The sequence below is a fragment of the Strix uralensis genome, chromosome 3 (assembly GCF_047716275.1).
Source record: "Strix uralensis isolate ZFMK-TIS-50842 chromosome 3, bStrUra1, whole genome shotgun sequence".
In the NCBI taxonomy this organism is placed as follows: domain Eukaryota; kingdom Metazoa; phylum Chordata; class Aves; order Strigiformes; family Strigidae; genus Strix; species Strix uralensis.
Window position 1 is genome coordinate 111195030 of NC_133974.1, and position 24642 is coordinate 111219671.

The following is a 24642-nucleotide window of genomic DNA, read 5'->3' on the forward strand; positions in this document are numbered from 1 at the left end:
AGCACGGGTATTATCAAAGCCAGCACCTCCAGCGCCTGCTGGTTCACTTTCTTGTTGCAATCCTGAAGTCTCAGGACAAAAACATCAAAAATCTGTTAAGAAAACAAACTACATGAAAGTCTTTGTTTCAAGAAAGGATGTAGAAACAAGTACCCAGCAATGCAAAAGAGGAATGTAATCCTTTCTGTCAGGTCAGCGCTTGCCAGCACGATTTCATTGTTCTCCTGTAGTGGTTGCACAACCTCATGCTGGTTGAAAAGATTTTCATCTTTTATTAAGAGGTTTGGGTGGGGACAGGATAGTTCATGTGGTGTTTCTCTTTACCTATAAATCACTAAATTAATCCCATTTTAATAATGCAAAATAGTATCTTTGGTATAGAGGTATGAAACCAGGTATTTCTGATGCCCAGTTTTCTATAAAATTGTCTCAAGTACTGAGGATAGTTTTGATTTTGCCAAAACTGTGGCTGGATGAGATCCCAGTTTTGTTTTACCTGTCTCAGAACCTGCATCTGGAGGAGTGCAGGGCTCTGATGAACTCTTCAGGATCCAGACCATTTGCCTAGCTAACAGGTAGACTTCTGAAATTTAATGGGCTGTGCAGTTCTCATTAGAGCAGGTTCAGTCCCTTGGCAGCCACATTATCAGGCACCATTTCCTGAAAAAGGGGAAAAAAGCAGCTGCTAGGAGAAGAAGGAAGAGAAGATCTGTCTCTAGCCATTTTCCTCCTCTTTCCAAAGAGAAAAAAGGACCCCCAGGAAGAATAACAATCCCAAGCAGGAAAGGGATGAGGACAGAACTCAATAAGCAGAGTTGTGTCTGCACAAGACAAGATAAAGTTTACAGGAGCATCCTTTAAAAACAAATATTTTTTTTTTTTTAAATCAACCCACCCTGATAGTTCTATCTCCCATCCCAACCCATTTTAGTTCTAGAGAATAATTGCCAAGCTTTCAGAGGCTGGATTTCCTTTATTTCAATCTAACTGGTTGTAGGAGACAGCAGAAGCTACAGCAACAGTACATTCTGTCATCATCTCATGAACAGCACCAATAGGCACCTGCCATCTGGACTGAAATTCCTTGCCCTGAAGCCTGGAGTTGAATTAAATTATTCTGGGTAAGAAGGGACCAGCCTGTCCCAAGCAACATGTAGTGCCAAGACACACTGAGTTAACTTTACTGGTACAGGCTTGGGAAGGGAGCTAACAGGAAAGGAGCAATAGAGAGGCTCTACATACCTGGAAAATGTTAGTGGAGACGAACTGGGGGCTGCTTTTGCAGTGATCTAGGAGGAGCACCACTCCCTCCCTTCGTGCCTGAAAGTCCTTGGCTGTCAGGAGATTGCAAAGCTCATTGAGCTGGTCAGCTTCTTCCACAGCCCGAAGAGACGTGCGACCTACTGTCTGATGGGGTAAACTGAGTACATCAAGTCAGACTTCAAACTGAAAAACAAACACAAGGGAAGACCTTTTGATAATATCTTCAGTTTTTTGTGAGGAAAATATCTCAAGAAGACCTCCTAATGATGTGATCTCAGCTACATCCTGACCTGAAAAACAACTTGATCTCATGACAATCATTACGGGAGGTAATCTGCAAGTAACATTATTGCTAGTGCTTACTCAGAGAAACCAAGGCACCGAGGATGGGATTCATCTCATTTGTCTTCAGATGTCTTCCCAGGTACTCGTCTAGCATCCCTTTGTGGGGAAAAATAGGCACTACTTCAAAGTTTAAATGCCTCATCTTATGGGAGGTGTCTGTATTATAAGGAAATTAGTTACTCTGGAGAAGTCTCTCTACAACAGGTATGGGAATCTGGATAAACAGCTCAGATGCATCTGAACAGATGAATCCTGCCCTGAGAGATTAAGGGCCATATCTGAAAGGATCCAGAGGATCAGTAAGAGTACGTGCTGGGTTTGGCTGGGATAGAATTAATTTTTTTTATAGTAGCTAGTATGGGGCTGTGTTTTGGATTTGTGCTGAAACCAGTGTTGATAATTCAGGGATGTTTTCGCTATTGCTGAGCAGTGCTTACACAGAGTCAAGGCCTTTTCTGCTTCTCACCCCACCCTGCCAGAGAGCAGGCTGGGGGTACACAAGAAGTGCGGAGGGGACACAGCTGGGACAGCCGACCCCAACTGACCACAGGGATGTCCCACACCATATGGCATCACGCTCAGCATATAAGCCAGTGGGAAGAAGGAGGAAGGAGGGGACGTTTGAAGTGATGGTGTTTTGTCTTCCCAAGTAACTGTTACACATGATGGAGCCCTGCTTTGCTGGGGATGGCTGAGCACCTGCCTGTCGATGGGAACCAGTGAATGAATTCCTTTTTTTTCTTTGCTTGCACGTGCGGCTTTTGCTTTACCTACTAAACTGTCTGTATCCCAACTCACAAGTTTTCTCTTTTAACCTTCTGATTCTCTTCCCCATCCCACCTGGGGGGGAGTGAGCAGATGGCTGTGTGGGGCTTAGTTGGGGTTAAACCACAACACAGAGATAAAAATAGAAGCCAGACATCCCACCACTGCGCTCACATTATTGCTTCCCCAGGTACTGTATCCAGAGCTTAACAAACCCAGTGGGAACAATTCTCTTGGATCAACCTCTCTCTGACATGAGCATGGGGAGGTCCCAACTATGCTAGTGAGGCATGTGGTCACCTTCCTGCCACCACTGAGCGCAACAGAGCTAAATAAATCCACTCTGTTATCAGAGGAGAACAGGTACAAGTAGATCTCCCTCTGGCATGGGCAGACAGCAAGTACCACATTCCTATCTTGAATGCTGATTGCAGCACAGGGGAAAAAAACATGCTGTCCACCAGACAACTAGTAATGGGTCTGAATGACATGAATAGCTACAGAAAAAGTCCACGTTGAGATGTCTTTTGACCAGAACTACTCAGGAATTGTCTTGCTGGTACTGTTTGAGGGTCACAAAGCCATGATTCAGCCAAGGCAAGCCACATGCATGGAAAGTGCTACTTTGGGGAATGGCATCTTTGTTCTAGACTGGGACTTCTCATGAAACCACCCATCTAAAAAAGACTCCACTCAGGTAAGAACAGCCTGATTGAAATTACTTGTCCCAAGTCAAAGAGGACAGACGTGACCCTCTCACAGCCTCCACAACACTGTGCTGGCCACTGCATTGGATCTTCTGAGCTGCAATCAGTGGCTGTCTCTTCCTCTCTCTCACTTTTTGTGGAAAGCCAGACAACTTGTGTTCAGCCTAATGCAGAAGTAGACATTTTTTATCCTAGAAGATTGTGAGACTCTGAAATGTCAAATGACTGTCTCAAAGCTTGCTTGAGTCTGTGCAAACCTCAAGGACAAGCTGCGGCCTTTGGATTAGTCTAAGGAACGTCACCCAAGGAAGCAGGAGTGTATCGAAGGATGCACCCCCCACTCCCTTGCAGTTGCATTGTCAAACTCCTTACATAAGCCTCAAAGGGGGAGACACCAAATGTTTATCACTGACTCCATCCTGTAGCCATTTGTGACTCTATTGTTTACGCCAGACACCATGCATGCATTGCTAACGGACTGATAAGAGGCGAGCATTTCATGCCCATGAAGCATAAAGTCAGCAAAAACCTGTGGGACCAGAGGAAAAACTAAAGGTGGGCAGATATGCTAATCATCTGAGACGATGAACTTCAAAGGCAACAGAAAACTCTGCTGCGTGCGCACCCACCACCGAAGAACTGAAGACTGAGGACCAACGGGACACCGCTGGGTACACGGTGGTGACTATTCTTGCAGCTCTATTCCAGATGCTTGCCTGATTTCTGTCTTTTCCTTCCATTCTGTCCTATCGCTACCACTCTTCACTAATAGAAATGGTTTGGGTGTACAGCATGTGACCTCGTTTGTGTCTTAATCTCACTCTTGGGATCATATCGAAACCTCCCCTGACACTGGATTGGGACAAAGATTTGTAGGGCAAGGAAGCAATCTCTGGCACAGCTCCTCTCCACCAGATTTTACTGAGGAAGAGACATGTAAAGCTTGTCATGTGCTTTGTCAGATATAACACAAGTGCTCAGTACCTTTCATTAGAAGACAGGTTTTGCTGGGCCGTCATCAAGCTGCTCTTCCTAGACTTCCTGGGGGCCTTCACAGATGGAAGGTCACATTTATGGTCTTCTCCGCCCTACATATATATAAAAACCCATGAATTTATAGAAGATAAAACAAGAAATTACTTGTTTAAAACACAAGTTATAACCAGGACCACTGCTACCAAGAAAGCCTTAGGAAAACACTTCGTAACTTAGACAGGGAGACAGGTCAGAGATTCAGTGACGTCTACTATTTGTTTTCAATAACCCAAGGCTTTGGTGCTACCATAATGGGCAGCCGTGTAAAATCCTGAATTCATTAGTCTTGAGCACAAATGGGAATAATGCGAACTGGTGGGGAACAAGCATCCTTAAAGGGAATAGCGAGAAACTTTTGGACTGTCTGGAGGGTGGCCCATTGCGTTGCAAGTGGATTTGGTTCTCACTCACTCTCCCTGTTCCTGCACAAAGGCACATTCCTTTCTTGAATGTGAATGGAGAGGAATGGAAAAAAAAGGGTTGATTTTCCACTGGATGCTGAATTCACAAAGCTTCTTCCAGCTCCACAGTGCGTGACAGCAGGGCAGTGTTGCCAGAATACAGACAATAGATGTACTAACTGTGATTGCCTTGTGCATCTTTTGTATATTTGGAAATTTTCTTGGCACTACTACTTCTTTGTTGCTAAGACTCTATTAGCTTATCAGAAGCACTATTCTCACTGCCTTGCTTCATTTGGGGAGGGTGTAGTGTTGGGTTTTTTATGCTTGAAGGTAAAACCATTTTCTCCTACTTCCCTTTCCTGTTTGTGGCTGATATTCAAAATACACCCACTTTATTTCTAATGATACTACTTCCTTCACTGTCTGCAGATAAACAGGCTGAGGATCAACAGTTCATTCCCAGGAGCAAAATGATTCAGTGGAAGAAGAGTGAGATTGGTATATTTAGATTAGGTACATTTAATCTCATATTAGCGATGTCAGCACTTACATAAAGGAGACATTTCTCCTGCCAAGCACTTACTTTCTGCTTAAGTCTTGTCATAACATCTATCAAGTCACGTGAGGGGACAGACTGTTTCAAATACGTATCAAAATTTTTATGACTCATCAATACAGTCAGCATCTTCCGACCATAAGACCTAACACAGGAAAGAGAGAAATGAATACAGACTATTACTGTCTTTTCTCCCTTGGGAATAAACAAAGGAAACGTGTTAAGAGAATAAGCTGGTATTTTAAATTCATCATTGTGCAATACCTTCATGAGAAGGTTATTACCTATTCAGCAAAGAGAGATTATTTGCCTTCACTTGGAGTCACTGCACAATGCTGCCAGCTGACCACAAGAGGAAAGAGGAGAACACAGGGCAACAGGAAAATTCAATTTCACTCAGAAATTGTAATTTATCTTCCTTTAACTGGCAGAAAAGCCAGGGCAAATCACCTCATGCTTACTATTTATTATTCTATACTACATGTATGCACACAGGCAACTGGTTGCTCATGTGTTCTTGCCATCTATTAATGGGAATTTAATAATCAAAATAGGGATTTTTGGTTTGGTTTTGCTACTATGAAACTACACCTATCTTAAAGAAGAAATTTGGAGGTCATTCAGCCACAAGATGACAACATCATACAATGATTGGCAAGAACAATTTGTGACTATCATCGGTAACTAAATCTGCAGAAAGGGGGTAGAAAGACTGAATACGTTGGTTAAAGACAGCTGGAATTTTTCTAGGACAGTCTTAACCTTATCAGAAATAAATGCTTGGGGTCCTTCAGTGATGAACATCAGCCAACGCTTCAGCTTTGCATTGTGCACATAAGACCAAGCAAAATTGTTTGACTGAGTAATCTGAGCTCAGCTGATCTGCATAAAGAATCATTCAAGTCACAGGAATTTGGCAATGGTCCTCCTTGCTGGACAACCTCATCTTATCCAGTACAGTCATTTCCTGACAGATATCAAACAGTTTTCATATTTTAGGAGGTGAAATGAAGATCATCACCTTGTGTCCGGGTGACAGTCCTGAGCAAACCTCACCACTGTGCACACCAGCAGCTCAGTCCTGTCACGTGCACCCGACAGGAGCTTCCCAGCTCCAATTCGCTCCACCGCAGTCAGTAGGTGTTTGGCCGCACACCTCCGCACCAAGACGTTGCAGTGCCTGGAAACAAGAGAACAGACAGTGGAGCAGAGGAAAAAGGAGGGCCAGAAGCACAGGCCTCAGCCATAGCATGCTCCCCCTCATTGCTGGGGGAAGGAGCCGTGTGTTCTCCCTGCAATTTTAGCCACCTGTAGAAGATCCTGTCCTCAGATAAAACCAAAATTGGCATCGTACAGAGGGACTACCTGCAAGGAAGAGGGAGGAATTCAATCTCCCTGGACTATCTGATACTCAATTTCTTTTCCCAAATTAACTCTGACAAAGAGGGAAATGAAAGATAATTCATGCTGACTCGTCAGAGGGCTCCCACTACACAGACAGAGCTGCAGCAGGATTGAAGCTTATTCCACCTGTTTATCTCCAAAATCTGAAGACCCTTGAAAAAAAAAAAATGGGGCTGAAAACCCTGTGGGGTATGAAGCTGCAGAATATCCAGCAATGCAGCCAGTTTGTTCTTTCAGGCTTGGCAAGAGGTACATTTGAGTGTTCTACCCTTTTCAAAAGGATAGCAGTCATTTTAGCCAGGTTGTCCTTTCTAGAGGGTGCGTGTCTGAAACTATCAAGCACAGCACGAATATTTTAAAGCAGCATTTGCTTCAGCTGTCCCATGGGAGTCGGCCTGTGAAGGCGCCTGTAAAGTGACTCACCATCTCAAGGCGAACATGCAGCGTGAATCTGTATAGAAAGTGGAGCTCTAAGGGCACCACAGTCAGACAGACTCCTCTCATCAGGAGCTGTGCCTGCTGTGCAAACTGTGCCGCACCCAGCAGGTTCTCCCTGATCTGCTCCGTGTCCCAGCAATTAGCCTCCTCATTTCTCAAGTTAATTGCATAATGATGATGCATGGGTTTTCCCAGTGCCTCTGTGGTTAGCGTTGTGAAATATCAAAGGGCGCTCACTGCTGGAATTGCCACTGTCCCTCTTCCCACAAAGCCACAGGCTACGTCACCACCCTTTGCAGGGACTTTCACTTCCCCATCATTCACCACGTCTAGGCAGTGTTGACTGAGGAAAAATAGGCTGTAGTAGGACAGAAGTAGATGTCAAGAAGGAAGGAGCAAGGTTGATCAGAGAATCTAAGTGCTGAGTTCACAGAAGATGCAGGAGAAAGGACCCTTCCCTCCAATCATTCCCCTTCTGCCTCCCATCCCTTCCCCTTCTGCCTCCCATCCCTTCCCTCTGCCCACACAATTTAAGGGGAAGGATATCACTAAGAGAAGAACAACATACTGGACTCCACTAGCCATGAGAGCAGTCATTGCTCGTGCAGCAGTCACACTCTTCACCATGATATCCAGGGATTGGTCGGCTGCTTTCTGAATGAACTTGCTGGAGTCCCCCATCCTCTGGAGCAAGACCTGAGCAATCCCATCCACCTCATGGTCCATGTGCTTCTTCATGGTCCTGAAGAGCTCTCCAAGAGTGCTGATGGCAAATTGAGACACCTTCGAGCGGAGGTTGTTCACCTGGGCAAGTCATGAAGGGAAATGTAAGAATCACCTTGTAAAGAAAATATGTTCCCCTAGACAAAGGTCCCAGGAAGCAACAAGACTTCTTGCTGTGTACAGCTGGAACATAAGAGCATGGTAAGCGCAGAAGACCACAAGCACAGAAACACGCTTACTCTGATAGCAACTTCTTCTCTGGCCTCAGGACCACTTCTAAAATACAGATATCAGGAAACACTGGAAAATAAATACCTGCAGTCAATCCCCCAGGATGCTGAGGAGGAGGCAGTGGGAGGAAGCTGGGAGGCAAAAGCTGCCGTGTTTAATTACAGCTTGGGCAGAGACCTGGGCTGTTGCAAATCACCTGATCAGTGTCTCAGATTCTGCATTTGTATATGGCATAGCTCAAAGAGGAGAGAGACAGATGTCCAGTGGATATAGCTGTATGTACAGACAGATCATAGAGATAGGTGACATAACTATTAGAAAAATGAGTAATGAAGGCAGACACTGAGCACACATGTAGATGAACAAGCACATATCTACTCTACAACCCATGTACAAGGTACAAGGGACGCAACTGAACACAACATTCTCACCTCTTTGGTAACTGCCAAGGAAACAGCATGAAGCTTAGAAAGAAGGACTTCTGAGTGGCAGACAGCCAGGCATCTGATGCTGAAGAGTCCCTTTGCCTTCTGCTCCCTGAAAGGCAATTACCAAAAAGATTGATTTTTCTCACCACCCAAGAACTAGGCAGCACCCTCTGAAATTACCAGAGTGTCAGCTCAAACAAACAAAGGGAGGTGCTTCTCATACAGCACTTAATTCAGTCGTGGAACTCGTTGCCACAGGATGCTGTGGCAGTCAAAAGCACACATAAATCCAAAAGGCAAATAGATGCTTTCAGAGGGGATGGGTTAATTTGTGACCGTTAAACAAGACAGCCTTTCTGAAATCCCTGGCACATGAAGTCCCGATGTTGCTGCTTCCTAGAAGCTGGCAGACTACGCCGTGTTTCTGCTGCTTGCACCCTCCCTGTACCCCGTCCCTGAGATACAGTCCCATCTGGCTGTTACTGGGGCATTTTCCCTCTCCGCCATCCCCAGAGGGCAGTTCAGGAGTGAGAGTCTGCACTGCCACTCCAGAGATGAGTCTGCACTCTGCAATCTAGTCCACACGCCGTACACACACACCTGCCCCACCCCATCCCATCCCACAAAAAAAAGGCAGTATGTCCTAAAAGATTGCACACCTGGGCAAGAAGAGCCAAAATGCTGGATTTTCCCTGCTTAAAATAACACCCACAACAGCAACATGTTATTTAAAAGTCGTAAAAACCCACCTCTTTCAGCACTACCTTTGTGAAAGACCTGAGCTGCATGAAGGCACGTGATGCAGTCACTGGTTCACCAGGGCTGCAGGCAAGGACTGGGAACCCATCCCCACCGGGGTCTCTGAGTGTAACCCAGACCCCCCACACCTGCAGCAGCTCTCTGTACCTCACAGGTCACCACACAGGAACAGGGAAGAGAAAGGGGAGAGGGGCAAAACAAAGCAACCGTGGAAGATTGTTCATGGTTATCCCAGTATGAACGGAGCCCTAGTGTGTGCTGACCCAGAAATCAAAAAGACAACCAATACTATCTGAAATTTGTAGAGCCTCCTCCTGTCTACGTCTAATTTCAGGACACACTGTGATTGTCAACAAAACATCTTTGGCCCATATTAAGCAGTGAGAAGGCAGAAGTTGAATTCTTAAAGTGCAAGATTCTGAAAGGATTGTTTTTTCTTTTGCCTTGTCTTCTGCCATGAGGTCTTCAGAAGAAATGACAGGCTGAGCAACTCTGCACCACATCTAAGTTCATCCCCAGAAACAGGAACTCCCTGTAAGCACTCCTGGGACTCACATGCAGGAGGTCACAGGCAAGCCCCATCTCCTGCTGCTGCTGCCAACAACAGGACCAGAGATAAATCCTTACTCAGTCCCACCTGGGCCAGTGACCTGAGGCCCCCAAGACTCTAAACTCAAGACCACTTCTGTCCTGCTTCTGGCTTCAGCCAGCAAATCACATTGTTCCATAACTTTCCCTCTTCCCTGAAGATTTTGTTTGCAGTTACGTGGACCAGAAGGCAAAGCCAGGAAACAGCATGGACCTGCTGCAGCTGTAGCACTGCTATTAGGACCAAGGCAAGTAAAAGGCTGCTCTCGCACCTTCATACTGTGACTGCTTTGGAGTAGTTTCACCAGTTCCCTTTGGACATCTGGGCTCAGAGGCACTAGGAAAAAACCTTTCCAGTTTAGCTTTACACTGAGAGGGAGAAAGAGTGAACAGGGGTCTATCTTACCAATCGTCGCTGCTGAGCCCTGTGAGTGCTTTGAGCAGCTCCTGCTGTGGCTTAGGGACGGGTCTGGCTTCCCAGGTGTCCCCACACTCCAGGAAGTCCAGATCATTGGCCAGCAGCGAGTTTGCTGTAAGGAGAGGGTTAGACATCAGCATCGCATACCCCAAGGCAAGGCACCCCACCATCGAGCAGACCGCAAGCCAGTCTCCCAGCCAAGACTACAAACGGGTGCAAACTGGCATTGGTTCAGAGACTTCCCTGCTGTCTGGCTCATTGCTTTCCCCAGCACCCAACCATCTCCCAGTCACCCCCAGCTGGGCACCAGCTCCTTGTTTAATCCTGAAAATTGCACACACAGAGCCAGCTCCCAAGTCCATAGAGGTACCACAGCCAGCCTGCAGATTCATAGTGCCACAGAGCTCAAGCTCACTGCTGCCCAGTGAAACTTGCTACCCTGGGAGTAAGCTCCTGAGATGTGCACATACCTCCCTCTATCACCTCCCTGTAACCTGGAGCACTGGGAACAGAGACACGCTGTAACTTTCCGAGGAAGCATCTCCAGATGCCCTCAGTGAGCACCAAGCCTGAACAACTGAGTCCTGTTGGGCTCGGGCGAAACCCCAAGGAGCAACCACCAGGCAACAGTGAAACCTGACCCTCTAAATCTGACAGTGCCTCTGTTTCCATTTACTTCAAATATTCTAGACAGAAGGCAGCTGAGTGCACGTACATTTTAGCATACTGTTGGGAAAGTAGTAGTTTATGGATTTTTCTATTTTCCGAGTGTTATGAATATTTACTATTTCAGAGGTACCCACTAGCTGTATTTCGAAGATGCTGAGGTGAAATTTATTTGTTATCAAATGTACTTGTTTGCAAACTGCAGTGCCTAAGCTTTCTCTTGTGGAAAAATGCAATTTCTAGTCGAGATAGTTGTGACAAAAAAGCCTTCCAAATGTGAACTGAGAATAAAAATATGTAAATATAAATGCAAATTGTCGGCAAACACATTCCCTTGATGATAAATATACAAGGTATAAGAAAATTCAGATGACAAATGCATTTGTTATGAAACCTATTTGTCATCAGAAGCACCACAGGTCAAAAATTTCATGTCTTGCACTCAAAAGCTCATTTTCTAAAGTGTAAATGAAAACACCTGAGCTGTCTAAAAGTATTGAGTATAAATATTGCACAGAATCTAGATGAACTGCTATGGACTCTGTAGGGTTTTTATGCTACCTTGCATGTTCTACAAAGTACAGAGGATGGAGAAACTGTAAAATCAAAACTATTCAGGTGGGGCCTAATTTGGGTGTCACCGATATCCCTGTCAATGACATCAGTGATGTCACTGCACAAGTATGTAGATATACACAACTATATTCAATATGAATGGAGAGCCACGTCAGGATAGTTCTGGTCAATTTTGAAAAGCAGAGTAGCATCACTAGAAAAGAACATTCAAAGTATCATTCCTAGCTCCCTTTTTCTTAACTCATGCTACTCAGGATCATAACACAAGGTAGGCTACCCACAAAGGAGAGACAAGAATCACTGCAGACTCACTATCTGCTGTATATTTACTGCACGTAGCAAGAAGCCTGGGACGACCGGACAGCCTCTCCTGTATGTTGTCTGCTACACACAGCCACCGTATTTGGGTGGGGGGACAGAAGAGGCACTGCTTCTTCCCAGCTTGCGTGGCAGGCGGTAGGATGGGAGAGCCTAGAAGCCGTTAGGCACTTGTAGGTCCAACAACAGGATTGTACCAAGTCACTAACTTCCATGCAGAGACAACCCTTGCTGTGACAGCAGAAAAGCTGGCTGGAGAGCCAGACAGCAGCACAGGCAGAGGGCCAAGATGGTGAGTGGCTAACTGATCACAGTGGTACATGTATGTGCACAGTGAGCACCTTGCCAGGCTGCACCGGAGCTCAGCCCTGCAGTTACAGCTGCCTCCCGGCAGCAGTGTTATATTTTGGTATGGACAGAAGCTAGAGCTTAAGGCTTTACCACTACTTCATTCAGCTCAACTTTCCAACGGATCTGTAAGCACCAACTGCTCCAGTATCACTAAGCTGGAATGGATCCAAAGCAGGTTTGCTGTCAATCCTCAGAACAGTCTTTGGACCTAAGATCCTACCTGTGGTTAAAGAATGAGGTAGTTTGTGCTCCTTGTCCTCACCTGAGGATTTGCGCGGGAAGCTGTCACCCTGGCTGATGACAGGGATGCTGGGAAGTGGCGGCCCGTTGACCCGCTTCCTCAAGGCAGTACCAGCGCGCTCTCCGTGTGCGTTGCTCGTGCTGGGAGACATGAAATCTGTCCCATTGACAGGCGGTGGGCCAAAGCCTGCAGAGACCGAAAAGGACCTTGTAAAATGGAGAGTGACAGCTATGGGCTGGGAAAGGGCTAGAACTCTTGCTGGAGCGGGGAAACATCCCTTTGTTGTCCCAAACAACTCCCAGCATAACAGTTGCACACTAAAGTGGGACAGTGATCATAGAATGATGGAATCGTGTGGGTTGGAAGGGATCCTTAGAGGTCATCTAGTCTAATCCCCCTGCAATGAGCAACAAGATCAGGTTGCTCAGAGCCCCATGCAACGTGACACTGAATGCCTCCAATGATGGGGCATCGACAGCTTCTCTGGGCAACCTGTTCCGGTGTTTCATCACCCTTATTGTAAAAATATCTAGTCTAAATCTACCCTCGTTTAGTTTAAAAGCGAATGCAGTGATGCTTTCCCTAAGAAATGAGGAAAACTCAGTACTGCTTTTCTTTTGCTTTCCTGTTTCAGAGGCTGGATAGGGAAGTTACATTTCTGGGGCTCCCACCTCAGCACTCCTCACCAGTATACAAAATAATAGCAAGAAAAAGAGCAGGGAACCTCGTCCAATGCCCTTGGGCTGAGTGCTGACTCTGTGACATGGTAGCACATGCAGCAGTCCAATCAGAGCCCACCAGCTGTGATGAAGTCAGTAACACTGCTGGCTCATGGGGTAAGACATAAGCACTGCCTAAGGGCTCCAGCGCAGCTCTGCAACGTGAGATCCTCGGCAGGGAGTGGTGTGAGCAGCATAATCTGTCCTATCATGTGATCAAGATCGTTTGTGGTTTAATTAGAAATAGTTTAATTTGTTTCTTCCACCTTGGTGTGCACCTTGGTTGAAAAGCATTCTTTTGGACTCACCCATTCACCTTTCCCGGAGGCTAGACTCAGAGAGTCTGAAGCCCCGATGTAGTTTGCAATACAGAATTATCTAGTCTGAAAGATAGGAGAAGGGGGGAAGGTGATATTCTGTGACTGCCTCAGTGTGGGCCATGGGCAAGATGCTTCATGCCTCTGTATTTTTCTTTGGAAAATGGAAATAAATCCTATTCTAACTTTCACTCAGATGCAACTGTAACAGCCTTCCAGTGTGATTTCATAGACATTTGCAACACTATTTAAAGAGCAAGCAAGTGAACAAAAAGGCCCACAACTATAGTAACCACTTACTTTCTTTGGCTGTATCCCCAGGGTCAACACTCTGTGTAGGAAGCTGCAAGGACTTCTCCTTTTCTCTCTCTTTCTCCCTCTCTCTACGCAAAATCTCCATCTGTCTCATTCGCTTCTCGTCTATTTTCTTTTGAACTGACTTGGACAAGGTAACATGGATCTAGTTGCAATGAAAATACATCATGGAGCATAAAGATTGATACACGAACCATATAAAACACCTCATCAGGAACACGGTGGTAGAGTGTCATAGTCTTTAATGCAGCTCCATATACATCCCCATAGTTTCAGAAGAATTTCTCCTGTCCTCACCTTGGCATACAGTTACACCCAGTGATGTATAACACTTCAGTGCCATAACCTTCCACTGGCCCAAGGTACTGTTTCTCAATCTATGTCAGGAAGCCCTGCTTGAACCAAGAGCGTCAGAGGAGTGCTTCCAGACATATGAAGAGCTCACGTTACCAGTGAACAGGCAGTTCAGTTCCTACAGGCCAGGGCCGGGGAATAAAAACCATCTGCAATAACCAGCAGTGAGAGGTAATTTGCTGTTTCTTAACACTCACAGACAGTAATCGCAGCTGCTTCTCACGGACTCAAACGCTCTCTGAGAACATGAGTCCAAAAACGGAGTCATGTGAAAACAAGTTGGAGAAACATTGGTCTTAATGAATACAAAAATGAGAATGAGAGAGCTGCGAGATACAGCAAGAAGGTAACCAAGAAAAAGCAAGCTCTTCCATTTTAGTTTGCAGCCTTGCTTATTACACTCAACATTATAATCTTTGCTTCGGTGCTTCCGAGCATGCACTTTGCACATGTTCACTGATGTGTAACTTGCTCTGCCGTTCAGATCTGCTCTAAATTGGCCTTCGTACATAAAGAATACTTCTCATGTAACTTTACCACCATGTCCCAACCAGTGACTTCTGCACCAGTGAAAATACTCAAGCAATTGCTCTGTAGCTGTCAAATGTATTCCCAGGAGAAGCTGCTCCCCAAGAGGGGAAGATACTGATTTTCAGTGACATTTTGTGCTAAGCACTGAGCAGTCACTGAAGAGGAAGGCTGCTCACCCCTGTCCTTAGCCCTTACCCTTCCATTGCTGTACTTCAAGTCGTCATCACTCAGAAGGGAAGGGTTCATGAGATGATCCACCTCCTTGATCTGCCTGAGTGGGGGGCCTGTTAACGGGGACAACACAGTTTCACATAAATGTCCAGAAGACTTCAGGCCACCATCAACACGATGCTGGAGAACAGGCATGATGGGTTCCAGAGTCTGGAGCTCTGATAAGACATGGATATAGATTGTGTGTGAGAACAGCAAGGTACATGTAACCTCTCCAAAGAGATGGGGTACTACCATGGTGCACTGGCAGCAGAAATGACATTACTTTGTTGGCCATCAGACTCAGAACTACTGCATGATACAGGCCTCAGCCCTTGGCTTCTGGTGAGCAGCTTTGCTTGACAGAGAAGAGCAAAAAGAAGGAGATTGCTCTTGACAAAAGGGTTCTTATCTGTTCCTATCCATTTTGATTTTAGTAAACATCCTCATTTTCCCAGTTACCCCTGTTTTTTAATAGCTATATGCCTTTGTAGAGAGGAAGAATCAACATTCTCTCTTCTTTGCTGGAATATTTTAGAGGGCATTTAAAGAAAAGCTTAGGATTGCTAGAGTGTTACCAAAACCAGAATTGTGTTCTTGAAGCTAGCGAATTCATTTTCCCCAAGGAGTTTCATTCTAAAATGTAGCAGATCAGCCCACCTTCCAGGCAGCCTGACTAAAGGCTGATTTTCTTAATGGGAATAGCACAATGCAGCTCATTCTGAAATACTTTCCAACACTGCTGTTAAAACTCAGAGAACTAATGATTCCTTACATGGCTTCACAGATGATAAAATCATGTGATAGCCAAGCAGTAAAAAAGGAATAACTTTCTTAAATCGGGAGGTTTTATCCCTGCAGAATGGTCAGGTCAATACGAAGAGAGAAAAATGGTTTCATGATATAGCTCATTTCTAGTCCAGAATGTATCCAGCAAAAATGTCACCTTACTTACTCAGCAATAATTCTCCCTAGTTGTACTCAGCTTCCTAGCTGCATATCAGCAATAAAGGAATCATTCCTATGGGGCGTGCCCAGTATTTGGCAGAACTAACACTGAGCTCAGGGACCAGTGGATCTTATCCCTTTTTTCACATCAGCAAAATTATTTGTTAAATTCTCATCTTTCCTATTGCTACAAACCCACAGATGACAAAGGAACAGCAACGGTGTCATTGAGGTTTTCAGCTTACAAGTACTGGCTGACACAGATCCACCAGACACTGCATTTTGCCTTGCAGAACTCTTATCGCTAGTGATAATGTGAGGCGGGGAGGGGAGAGAAGCCAGTAGGCATCTCCTACCGCAGCCTCAGTTTGCAATACTGACATATGCAGATAGAGTAGGGGAAGAGATTGGTAATCATAAAACTAGCAGATGTGGCTTGAGGCACATGAGTTGCACAAAGGAAACCTCAGTTCATTACTCAGCATTTAATTTAGGCTTGTGCTTTAAGAGGACGGAAAGCTCAGATCCTGCATAGGCTGGATCCTTTTTTAAGTCTCTTTCTCTGTAAATGGAAAATTCACAAGGACTTCCTATCATGCAAGGTTCCACTATTTCTCCCAGAGCAAAAATAGGCAATGTTGATTAATCTACCTCATATCTCAAAGACCTTGGTTCAGAAACTGCACCAAGGGAAGGTTTTCTCCTTCAAGTGTAGGAGGAAGGAGTGGGAACATTTCTCATTTCATGTGAAATGCCTTGTTTTTCTCTAATCTTTGTGACATTAGAGACTGTGCAGGGATGTTTTCTTTTCCTGCTGTGCATTTCCAGGGCCTCAAGGTACCCGCTCCAGCTCCTGCCATTCATAACCCCATGCTGGAGTCATTTTCACTGAATCACCAGAGCACATTTCCCAGTGACTGGGTTCTGGGGGAGCCATCTGAGCATATGAAGGAATTGAAAAAAGTGACAAGATGGTTTTCAACCAAACTTTCACAGTGCCACCCATGGGTCAGGACTCCTATGGTCATTTTAGGACAGCCATGCCCTGTACCTACCTTGAAATTTAACGGTCTTCTCTTCAATTCTGCTGCCTGATCTTGGCCTTAAGAAAAACAATAAAAGAATATATGAGGAGATAGAAAGAGAAGGAGGGGTAGCGTTAAAGGCGGCAAACTTTCTTAGCGTGGTCGTCCTGATGAAGGAGGACATGCAACTCATAAACCCAAGAATATGCAAAGCTGATTAATTGTTATTAAACTTTCGGTTGCTGGAGTCACACAGAGCTCATCAAGCTCTAGTTGAAACACAGAAGTCATTCTTCAGTTTGGGCCAATTCTATCCAATTCTGCTGTCTCTCCTTTTGGAGCTACGTGGCTCTCACTGTTACATACGTCCTTTCTGACTCAGCAAGAGAGGTTAAGCCGGCTGCCTTTACTCTGCTGCAGAAGCCTAACTTTGCCCGGTCATGACTTCAGCTGATGACAGAATCTTGCTATACATGGTAATACCACTGCTGTCTCCTTAGAATAATATTACACCTCCCTGCTCTCCCAAGGAAAAGAAAGGTTTTTCCCACTCAACTGGGAGGTAAGTATATTCAGATTGCATTTTAAAAGTCATGCTGAAGCATGGAACTATATTTCTATGTCTCCTTATTTATTGCTATAACTAGGATAAGGTTGACAGCTAGATTTCCCCACGCATATCCAAGCAAATATCTTTTCATCAGTTACAGCCCTATAACTGTTCTCTAGTACCTTGTCCCCTTTGATCTTAAAACCATATGTAAATATTAAATATCTATAGGATTATACATCTATAAACCAAGATTTATCTGGGCTCTCATTTCACAGTGAAGACCCAGACACAGAGAAGCTACAACTGACACTTACAGAAGCAGCATCTGAATTTGCAGACAGCTATACAACAGCCAATACTTGCCCTAACATACTCTTGCAGGTACAGAAAGATCACACACAAAACCAGATGCTGTATTCAGATCTATGCAATACAGTTGCCAAATGGCACACAAAGATTACAGGATGAATCGGTATCAGAGTTCAGCAGAGGACCTGCTTTTAAGGTTCTCTTAAGTCTTGCCTCCTCCTCCCCACCACCACTCTTAGAGTGTATGATGTCAGTTTTGATATTGTGCTGGATCATCACAGACACACAAAATGGTGAATGCACAGAAGTTTGCCTAAATATATTGGAGAGCTGACTGAGCAATAAAAGACAAGAAGTGCAAGGTGAATGGCATATTGGAGAAGCAGACACCTTGGCTTACCTCATTTCCAGGGCCTTTTGGAAAACCAGGTGCGGAGAGCTTGGGGGAGGCACTGCGCTTCTGCCAGGAGCCTCATCAGATGGTTTTGCAGTCTTGGGGATAGGGGGAATCAAAGCCAATCCCAGTGACTTCACTGCGCTTCTGCCAGGAGCCTCATCAGATGGTTTTGCAGTCTTAGGAATAGGGGGAATCAAAGCAAATCCCAGTGACTTCTTCCTATCCCCACCATTGCAATACAAGGGCAGCAGGGAAGCCTGGAAATAGAAGAACACAGTGCTCAGCTTGAGCATCCAACCTTCCCCCTCTGATGCCACAAGAAGTTTAGCCATGCTCTCAGCTAGGACTTGGCAGGAAAAGTCAAGCGGATGGAGTAGCTTGGCCTAGAATGGGCAATGGAAAGGGAAGTGGTGAGGGAGAGACTGTGTCCCACACTGTTGCCAACTCTCTTCCCCTCTCTCACCTCTCTGGTAGTGGCTGCATTACCACCTGGCATCCATCTGCTTGGCATAAGGATGTTCTAGGGTGCCATTGCCTCTGTTAGCCTTTCTGAGGGTACAGGAACGGGTTTAGATCACTGTCCTCTCACAGTCCCTGAAGCGCCTACCAGCCATTACTGAACTCTGGCCAAGTCCCCACAAAGTCATTTTGCATGCTGTCAAAACCTGCTTTTCTCAAGCCCCTAATTTTTGTCTGCTTCTACCCTTCCTACAGTCCCCCACCAGCCTTCAGCCCAGATGCTAATGTGCTTTCTGGATGCTCAGTGCTCTCCAGCTCCCACACAATTCATCATCTCAGGCTCACTGTCATTTACGAAGTTCAGCAGAGCTCCCTACCCTGCTGTTCTGCGTAAGGTCTCTCTGCCTGCTGAAATTACTTCAGGCTCCCCAATGACATGGCTAGGAAGGGGGATGGAGGGAGCGGGGGCAGACACACACCCTTTCTTAGTATCCCATCATTCTTGTCACAGCTAAAGAGCCAGATCAAGACCTGTTCAAACTCCAGTGAAACCAACAGAGTTAATGTCAAGCATACATTCCCCCCTGTATCTGTAAGACTGAAATAAAGTACACTATAGCCTTTTATTGGTTATCCTGTTCACAAAAGCTGTTATTCATCTGCCTTCTCCTGTCCACCACGGCAAAACCAAATCAGCTGCAGCTTCTGCCCCTCCTGCAAAGGCAATCGAGTGGATGGGGTCTGGACTTCATTCCCCGTGGCCAGAATTGCCAGTTTCCATCACTTACCCATGGGCAGACCCATGGGGGAGGATGAAGCTGCACAGAAGCCCCTGAACTCCAGAAATATTGTTAGAGATAACTGCGCAGGAGAACATGACTGTACAACTCAAAAGCTGAGACAACCTCAAGTTGAGTTTACAGGACTGCCTGCTCCAGCAATGATACCTTTTTCTATCTAAACCAGACAGAGCTGAATTAAAAAGCCACCAGGACACTGGTGTGTCTGCACTGGTGTCACAGACGCCTGTATTTTACTAACTGTAGAAGGATATGCTTGACCAGATTAGACACATTTAGTTGCTCCAACTGGTTGCTGGAGTTTTCTCAGTCATAAAACACAGCAGGAGCCACCAGAGAGCACAGAAACTATTTAGACACCTCTTCTCCTATTGATGTACACTGAGGACATGAAGTCTGTGGTATGCATGTTGCAAAGACATCTTGCAGCACAACGTCCAGCTGAGCTCTTCCTTGGATCAGCTGCTTCCCTGGACTCGCACCACAGGGAAAGAAGATCTCAGAGCTCTGCCTACGGGCAATAAACTGAGGAGGCACCACATGTGATTTGGCTTGGTTTCCTTACTTGAGCTCCTTTTGCCTCTGACGTCAGCTTCTTGTTATCCCCATCACTGTCGTCACAGCCTGTGCCATTTTCCCCATGCTCCTGCTCTCCGTTGCTCATACTGCTGAGCTCAGAGGGAGGAAGGCTGTTCTGGATGGGAGGCAGGGGCTTGGAGGTTGCCAGGAACCTCTGGGAAGCTGACATGGAAACTAGTGGCTTCAGGGGAACCCCCCCAGGGTCACTGCCGTTAGTCAGGCCTGCAAAGTAGAGACACAAAGTGTAATAGAAACAGCACTGCAAACATAAAGCACTCACCGCTAGATATTTCATTGGACAGATTTCTTGGAAACTTCTAAATAACTGCACAGGGAAACATGCTCATGCTGGCAGCCACTTGAAGCAGGCCAGTGGACAACACTTACCCACTTCCACAGAGCCATCAGAGAAACACCTGTTAGACAACAGGGAGCCCACGGACCTGTGCTTACCCTGAATGTCACCTGCACACACAACCTCCCACTCCTCTCCCTGCCCCCCAGTTATGCACTCCTACAGCAACAGGAGGGCTACACAGGGAACTGAGAGCAGGGCAGGTTATTTCAGGGGGGCACATGCAGGGGAGAACTGTTCAGTGGGAATGGCAGCTAGCTCTCTAGGCTGGGAAAAGACCCTTCTTCCCACAAGAGAGTGGGCAGGCTCCCGCCTTACCTCTATGTGAGGCTAAGAGATCCTCAGATATCCTCCTCATCTTCAGCTTGTCCTTGATCGGAACAGTTTTTCGGGCAGCTCTGCTCACCTCCCTCTCTTGGAGTTGCTGGGTCAAGGGTCGGTGAGAATGGTGGGAGAGATCACCACCATCCCCAGTACTGAGGATGTCCAAACTAGCCTTCATCCAGCCATCCAGGGGAGGAATGGCCCTTGGGTACGGATGTTCCCCATCCCATAAATTAGGCTTCTCTTCCATCTCGGTTGTTAATATGGACTGAAAAGAAGCTGTAGATCAGGTAAAAGAGAAGTGAGTTAGAGCTGACCTCACACCTTTACAATCAACTCATCTAATGAGTGAGGCATTCAAGGGCTTTTTTAATCATTCAGAAGATCGGTTTATTTGTATTTTTCATAAAACTAGCATCAGTTTAATTCTTCTGAACAGCATTGAGTTAGCAAGCCAGGAGAGAGAGGTTGAAGGCCCCACTGGTAAGAGGGAAAAAAAAATTCCCATTTCAGGACCTGGCTTCTGTGAAGACTACCAGTAAAGACCCACTCAGTGCTACTGATATTTCTGGAAAGCATAAAGACATCTCAGCAAGCAGGCAGACCATGCCAGCATTTCTACAGCATCTGAGGGGCAAGCAGAGGAAGAACTGGGAATTTACCTACAGCGAGACCATACATCAATAGCAAGAATAGAAACAGAACTCACATCTCATTACCATGCCTGATTCACGGCCAGTTGGGCCACAGTCTCTGTACTGTACACCGTGATCTGGCTACTGTTGATAAAGGAGAAAGCATAATGAACTAGTAGAGAGATGTGATGCCATGCACACCACTGGAGGAGGGCAAGATCATCTGCAGCTCTCTGTCAGCCACCTACTCTGACACAGAGTCAGCACATGAGGACTGACTTCCAATGAACATTTCTCTCTGAAATCAGCTTTTTTTTTCATTTGGCTGAGGACACCTATGCACATTCAACCCCTTTCCATCCTCACCTTCTTCTTCAGTGGTCCACTTGCTGCCACAAAACTGCAAGTTTGAATCAATGCTTCCGCCTCGCAGAGCTATGTATCTGGGTTTGAATTTGGGAATGCTCCCACAGTAGACAGCAACCGGGGTGCGGTACTTAGCTTTAAAAGAAGGACAGTACAAATTACTCAAATTTGCAATACAGAATCGTAGAGTCATAGAATGGTTTGGGTTGGAAGGGACCTTAAAGATCACCCAGTTCCAACCCTGCCCTGCCATGGGCAGGGACACCTTCCACTAGACCAGGCTGCTCAAAGCCCCGTCCAACCTGGCCTTGAACACTGCCAGGGAGGGGGAAGCCACAGCTTCTCTGGGCAACCTGTTCCAGTGTCTCACCACCCTCTCAGTAAAGAATTTCTTCTCACAGCTAATCCAAATCTATCCTCTTTCAGTTTAAAATCATCACCCCTTGTCCTATCACTATACTCCCTTATAAAAAACCCCTCGTCATCTGCCCTGTAGGCCCCCTTTTGTGGCTTGGCCACTTCATCTGACAGTTCCCTCACGACCCATAGATGCATCTCATCAGATCCCATGGACCTGTGCACCTTCAGGTTCCTTAGATGGTCTCAAACCTGATCTCCTCCTACAGTGGGCAGTTATTCATTCTCCCAGTCTCCACCTTTGCCTTTTTTGACTTGGGCAGTGTGGCTGCAGCCCTTGCCACTGGAGACTGAGGCAAAACTGTCGCTGTGTACCTCTGCCCTCTCCGTATCCATGGGAACCAGGTGTCCCATTTCCTTCCAAAGAGGGCCCACATTTTCCCTAGTCTTCCTTTTATCACCAAGGTATTTATAGAAGCTTTTCTTGTTGCCCTTGATGTGTCTGGCCAGATTTAATTCTATCAGGGCTTTGGCCTTCCTAACCTGATCCCTGGCTGCTTGGACAGTTCCTCTGTATTCCTCCCAGGCTACCTGTCCTTGCTTCCACCCTCTGTAGGTTTCCTTTTTGTGTTTGATTTTGCATTTGATACGGAGAGGAAAAAACAGACACCCCTTCTCCATAGAAGACTAACACACTGTGATGGTTTTGGCTGGGATAGAATTAATTTTTTTTATAGTAGCTAGTATGGGGCTGTGTTTTGGTTTTGTGCTGAAACCAGTGTTGATAATTCAGGGATGTTTTCGCTATTGCTGAGCAGTGCTTACACAGAGTCAAGGCCTTTTGTGCTTCTCACTCCACCCCACCAGCGAGCACAAGAAGAGCACAAGGCTGGGAGCGCACAAGAAGTTTGGAGGGGACACAGCTGGGACAGCTGACCCCAACTGACCACAGGAATATCCCACACCAATGGCATCACACTCAGCATATAAACTAGGGCGAAGATAAGAAAGAGGGGGATGTTCAGAGTGATGGTGTTTTGTCTTCTCAAGTCACCGTTACGCATGATGGAGCCCTGCTTTGCTGGAGATGGCTGAGCACCTGCCTGTCAATGGGAACCAGTGAATGAATTCCTTGCTTTGCTTTGCTTGCATGCACGGCTTTTGCTTTACCTAGTAAACTGTCTTTATCTCAACCCACAAGTTTTCTTACTTTTACCCTTCCGATTCCCTCCCCATCCCACCAGGAGGGAGTGAGCGAGCGGCTGTGTGGAGCTTAGTTGCCAGCTGGGGTTAAACTACAAGACATACCAAGTAGCGACCTGCAGTCCTGGCGTCCACAGCGATCTGTTTGCCCTCATGCTATTCTGCTTTGTGATGCGCTTGCATTCCAGCACTGTGACAGACTGCTGAACATTCTATAAATTTGCATATGTCTGGCAGTTGCGCATCCATGGCTACAGGATTCCTTCCCTCTCCTTTTAAAGGGTAGGCAACACACCATGGTCTCTAGAATTTGACAATGTCTAGTAAGTAGATGTTTTCAAAAGCTAGTTTGAAAGTGCTTTGTTTCTTTAATTTCCACTCAATTTTGAGTTGGGTTTTGTTGGTTTTCTTATTTCCCTTCACAACACAGAAAGTACGAGGACACAGTTAATTACCAGGTGTTATAACTAAAAGGTTTGCCCTCTGCATTACATGTCCCCAATATTCAGTGGGCTAATTTGATTACTCTATATGTAGGATCAGATTGTCCATCCAACCATTCTCCTTTGTTCTGCGTCACTGTTACAGGGGTTTATTCTGTGCTTTCTTCACTGCAGAGACACACAACCCCAACATAAACAGGGCCTGCCTCAAAAAATTTCTAATCTTGGCTGTTCCTGAAAATTCAAAATTGTACACAGCTTGTTTCCCTGCCCCTTGTCTTGGCCAATATCTTGCCCATTACCCAGCCCCTAAGGCTGGGCCCTCACTTGTACAGCATGAAGAATAGTTGCTGCACTGGCCAGCATCTCCAGGCTCTCATGATCAGCGCTTTGAATGCAGCTTTTGTACACGCTCTGCCTCCCTGAGCTGAGCAGCATTCCTGGGCACTGTCACTGCTGCTGCAGGCGAACATCCTCCAGGAAAAGGCTGCAGGAACAGGATTGCAACAAGCCCTGGCTGAAGAAGTCTCCAGTCTGCTGCAGTCCTTTACCTGCTGCAAAATCATCTTGCGTTGCCATGGTGGCGGGGGGGCATTGGGCTCTCTGCAGAGGAGAGTCTGCTCGATGTGCTGCTGGTCGCTGGGCCTGATACAGCTGCTGGTGGGTTCCTCTGCAGCATCGGGAGCCTACATGGAAAAATAACACAGCTAGTGCAAGTCACAGCCACCAATCCCTGGCATTACCCTGCCTACTGAGGTTCCTGTGTACAAAGCTGCTCAAGTCAGGTGGTGTTAAAACAACATAAAAATACATTCAAGCTATGCTTTCAGCAAAATCATGGCCATAAATTCCAAATGCTGGAGGAAGATCGCTGTTGACATAATGGGGGAAACATAACTCCACCCCAGCAGCTGCTCTCCCCATGGCTGTATGAGCACGGCAGTAGAGGCACGTCTCTCACCGTGGCCGCTGCTGTTGGGCCCAGCGCAGCACACTGGAGTGGTTCCCGCTGAACTCAGCACTGCCGCTGCAGCAGGAGCATCGTTTCACATATTTGACAACAAAGAGCTGTAACGCCACTCTGGACTTGCTCCAACAACAACTGAAAAAATGAGGGATATAATAGTTTGCTCATTTTTAATACAAATGTACAGGGATTTAAAGGGGGGGGGGCACTGGGCTAACAATACTGGAAACTGGTTGGTGTAACCCCTATGTCTAGCACTT

The 24642-nt window shown here is 46.1% G+C and overlaps 1 protein-coding gene across 1 annotated transcript; it reads right to left on the reverse strand.

The window, feature by feature from the left end:
• Positions 1 to 1261: 1261 nt before the first annotated feature.
• LOC141941658 (TOG array regulator of axonemal microtubules protein 2-like) lies at positions 1262 to 18226 on the reverse strand. Its single transcript, XM_074864628.1, has 12 exons — positions 17898 to 18226; positions 16666 to 16712; positions 14648 to 14841; positions 13553 to 13712; positions 12238 to 12402; positions 10053 to 10176; positions 8303 to 8408; positions 7486 to 7721; positions 6097 to 6255; positions 5103 to 5220; positions 4065 to 4168; positions 1262 to 1446 (listed from the first exon to the last, which is right to left on the reverse strand). The coding sequence occupies exons 1-12, from the start codon at positions 18224 to 18226 to the stop codon at positions 1401 to 1403; spliced, it is 1788 nt and encodes a 595-aa protein (XP_074720729.1). The 3' UTR covers positions 1262 to 1400.
• Between the last annotated feature and the right edge of the window lie 6416 nt (positions 18227 to 24642).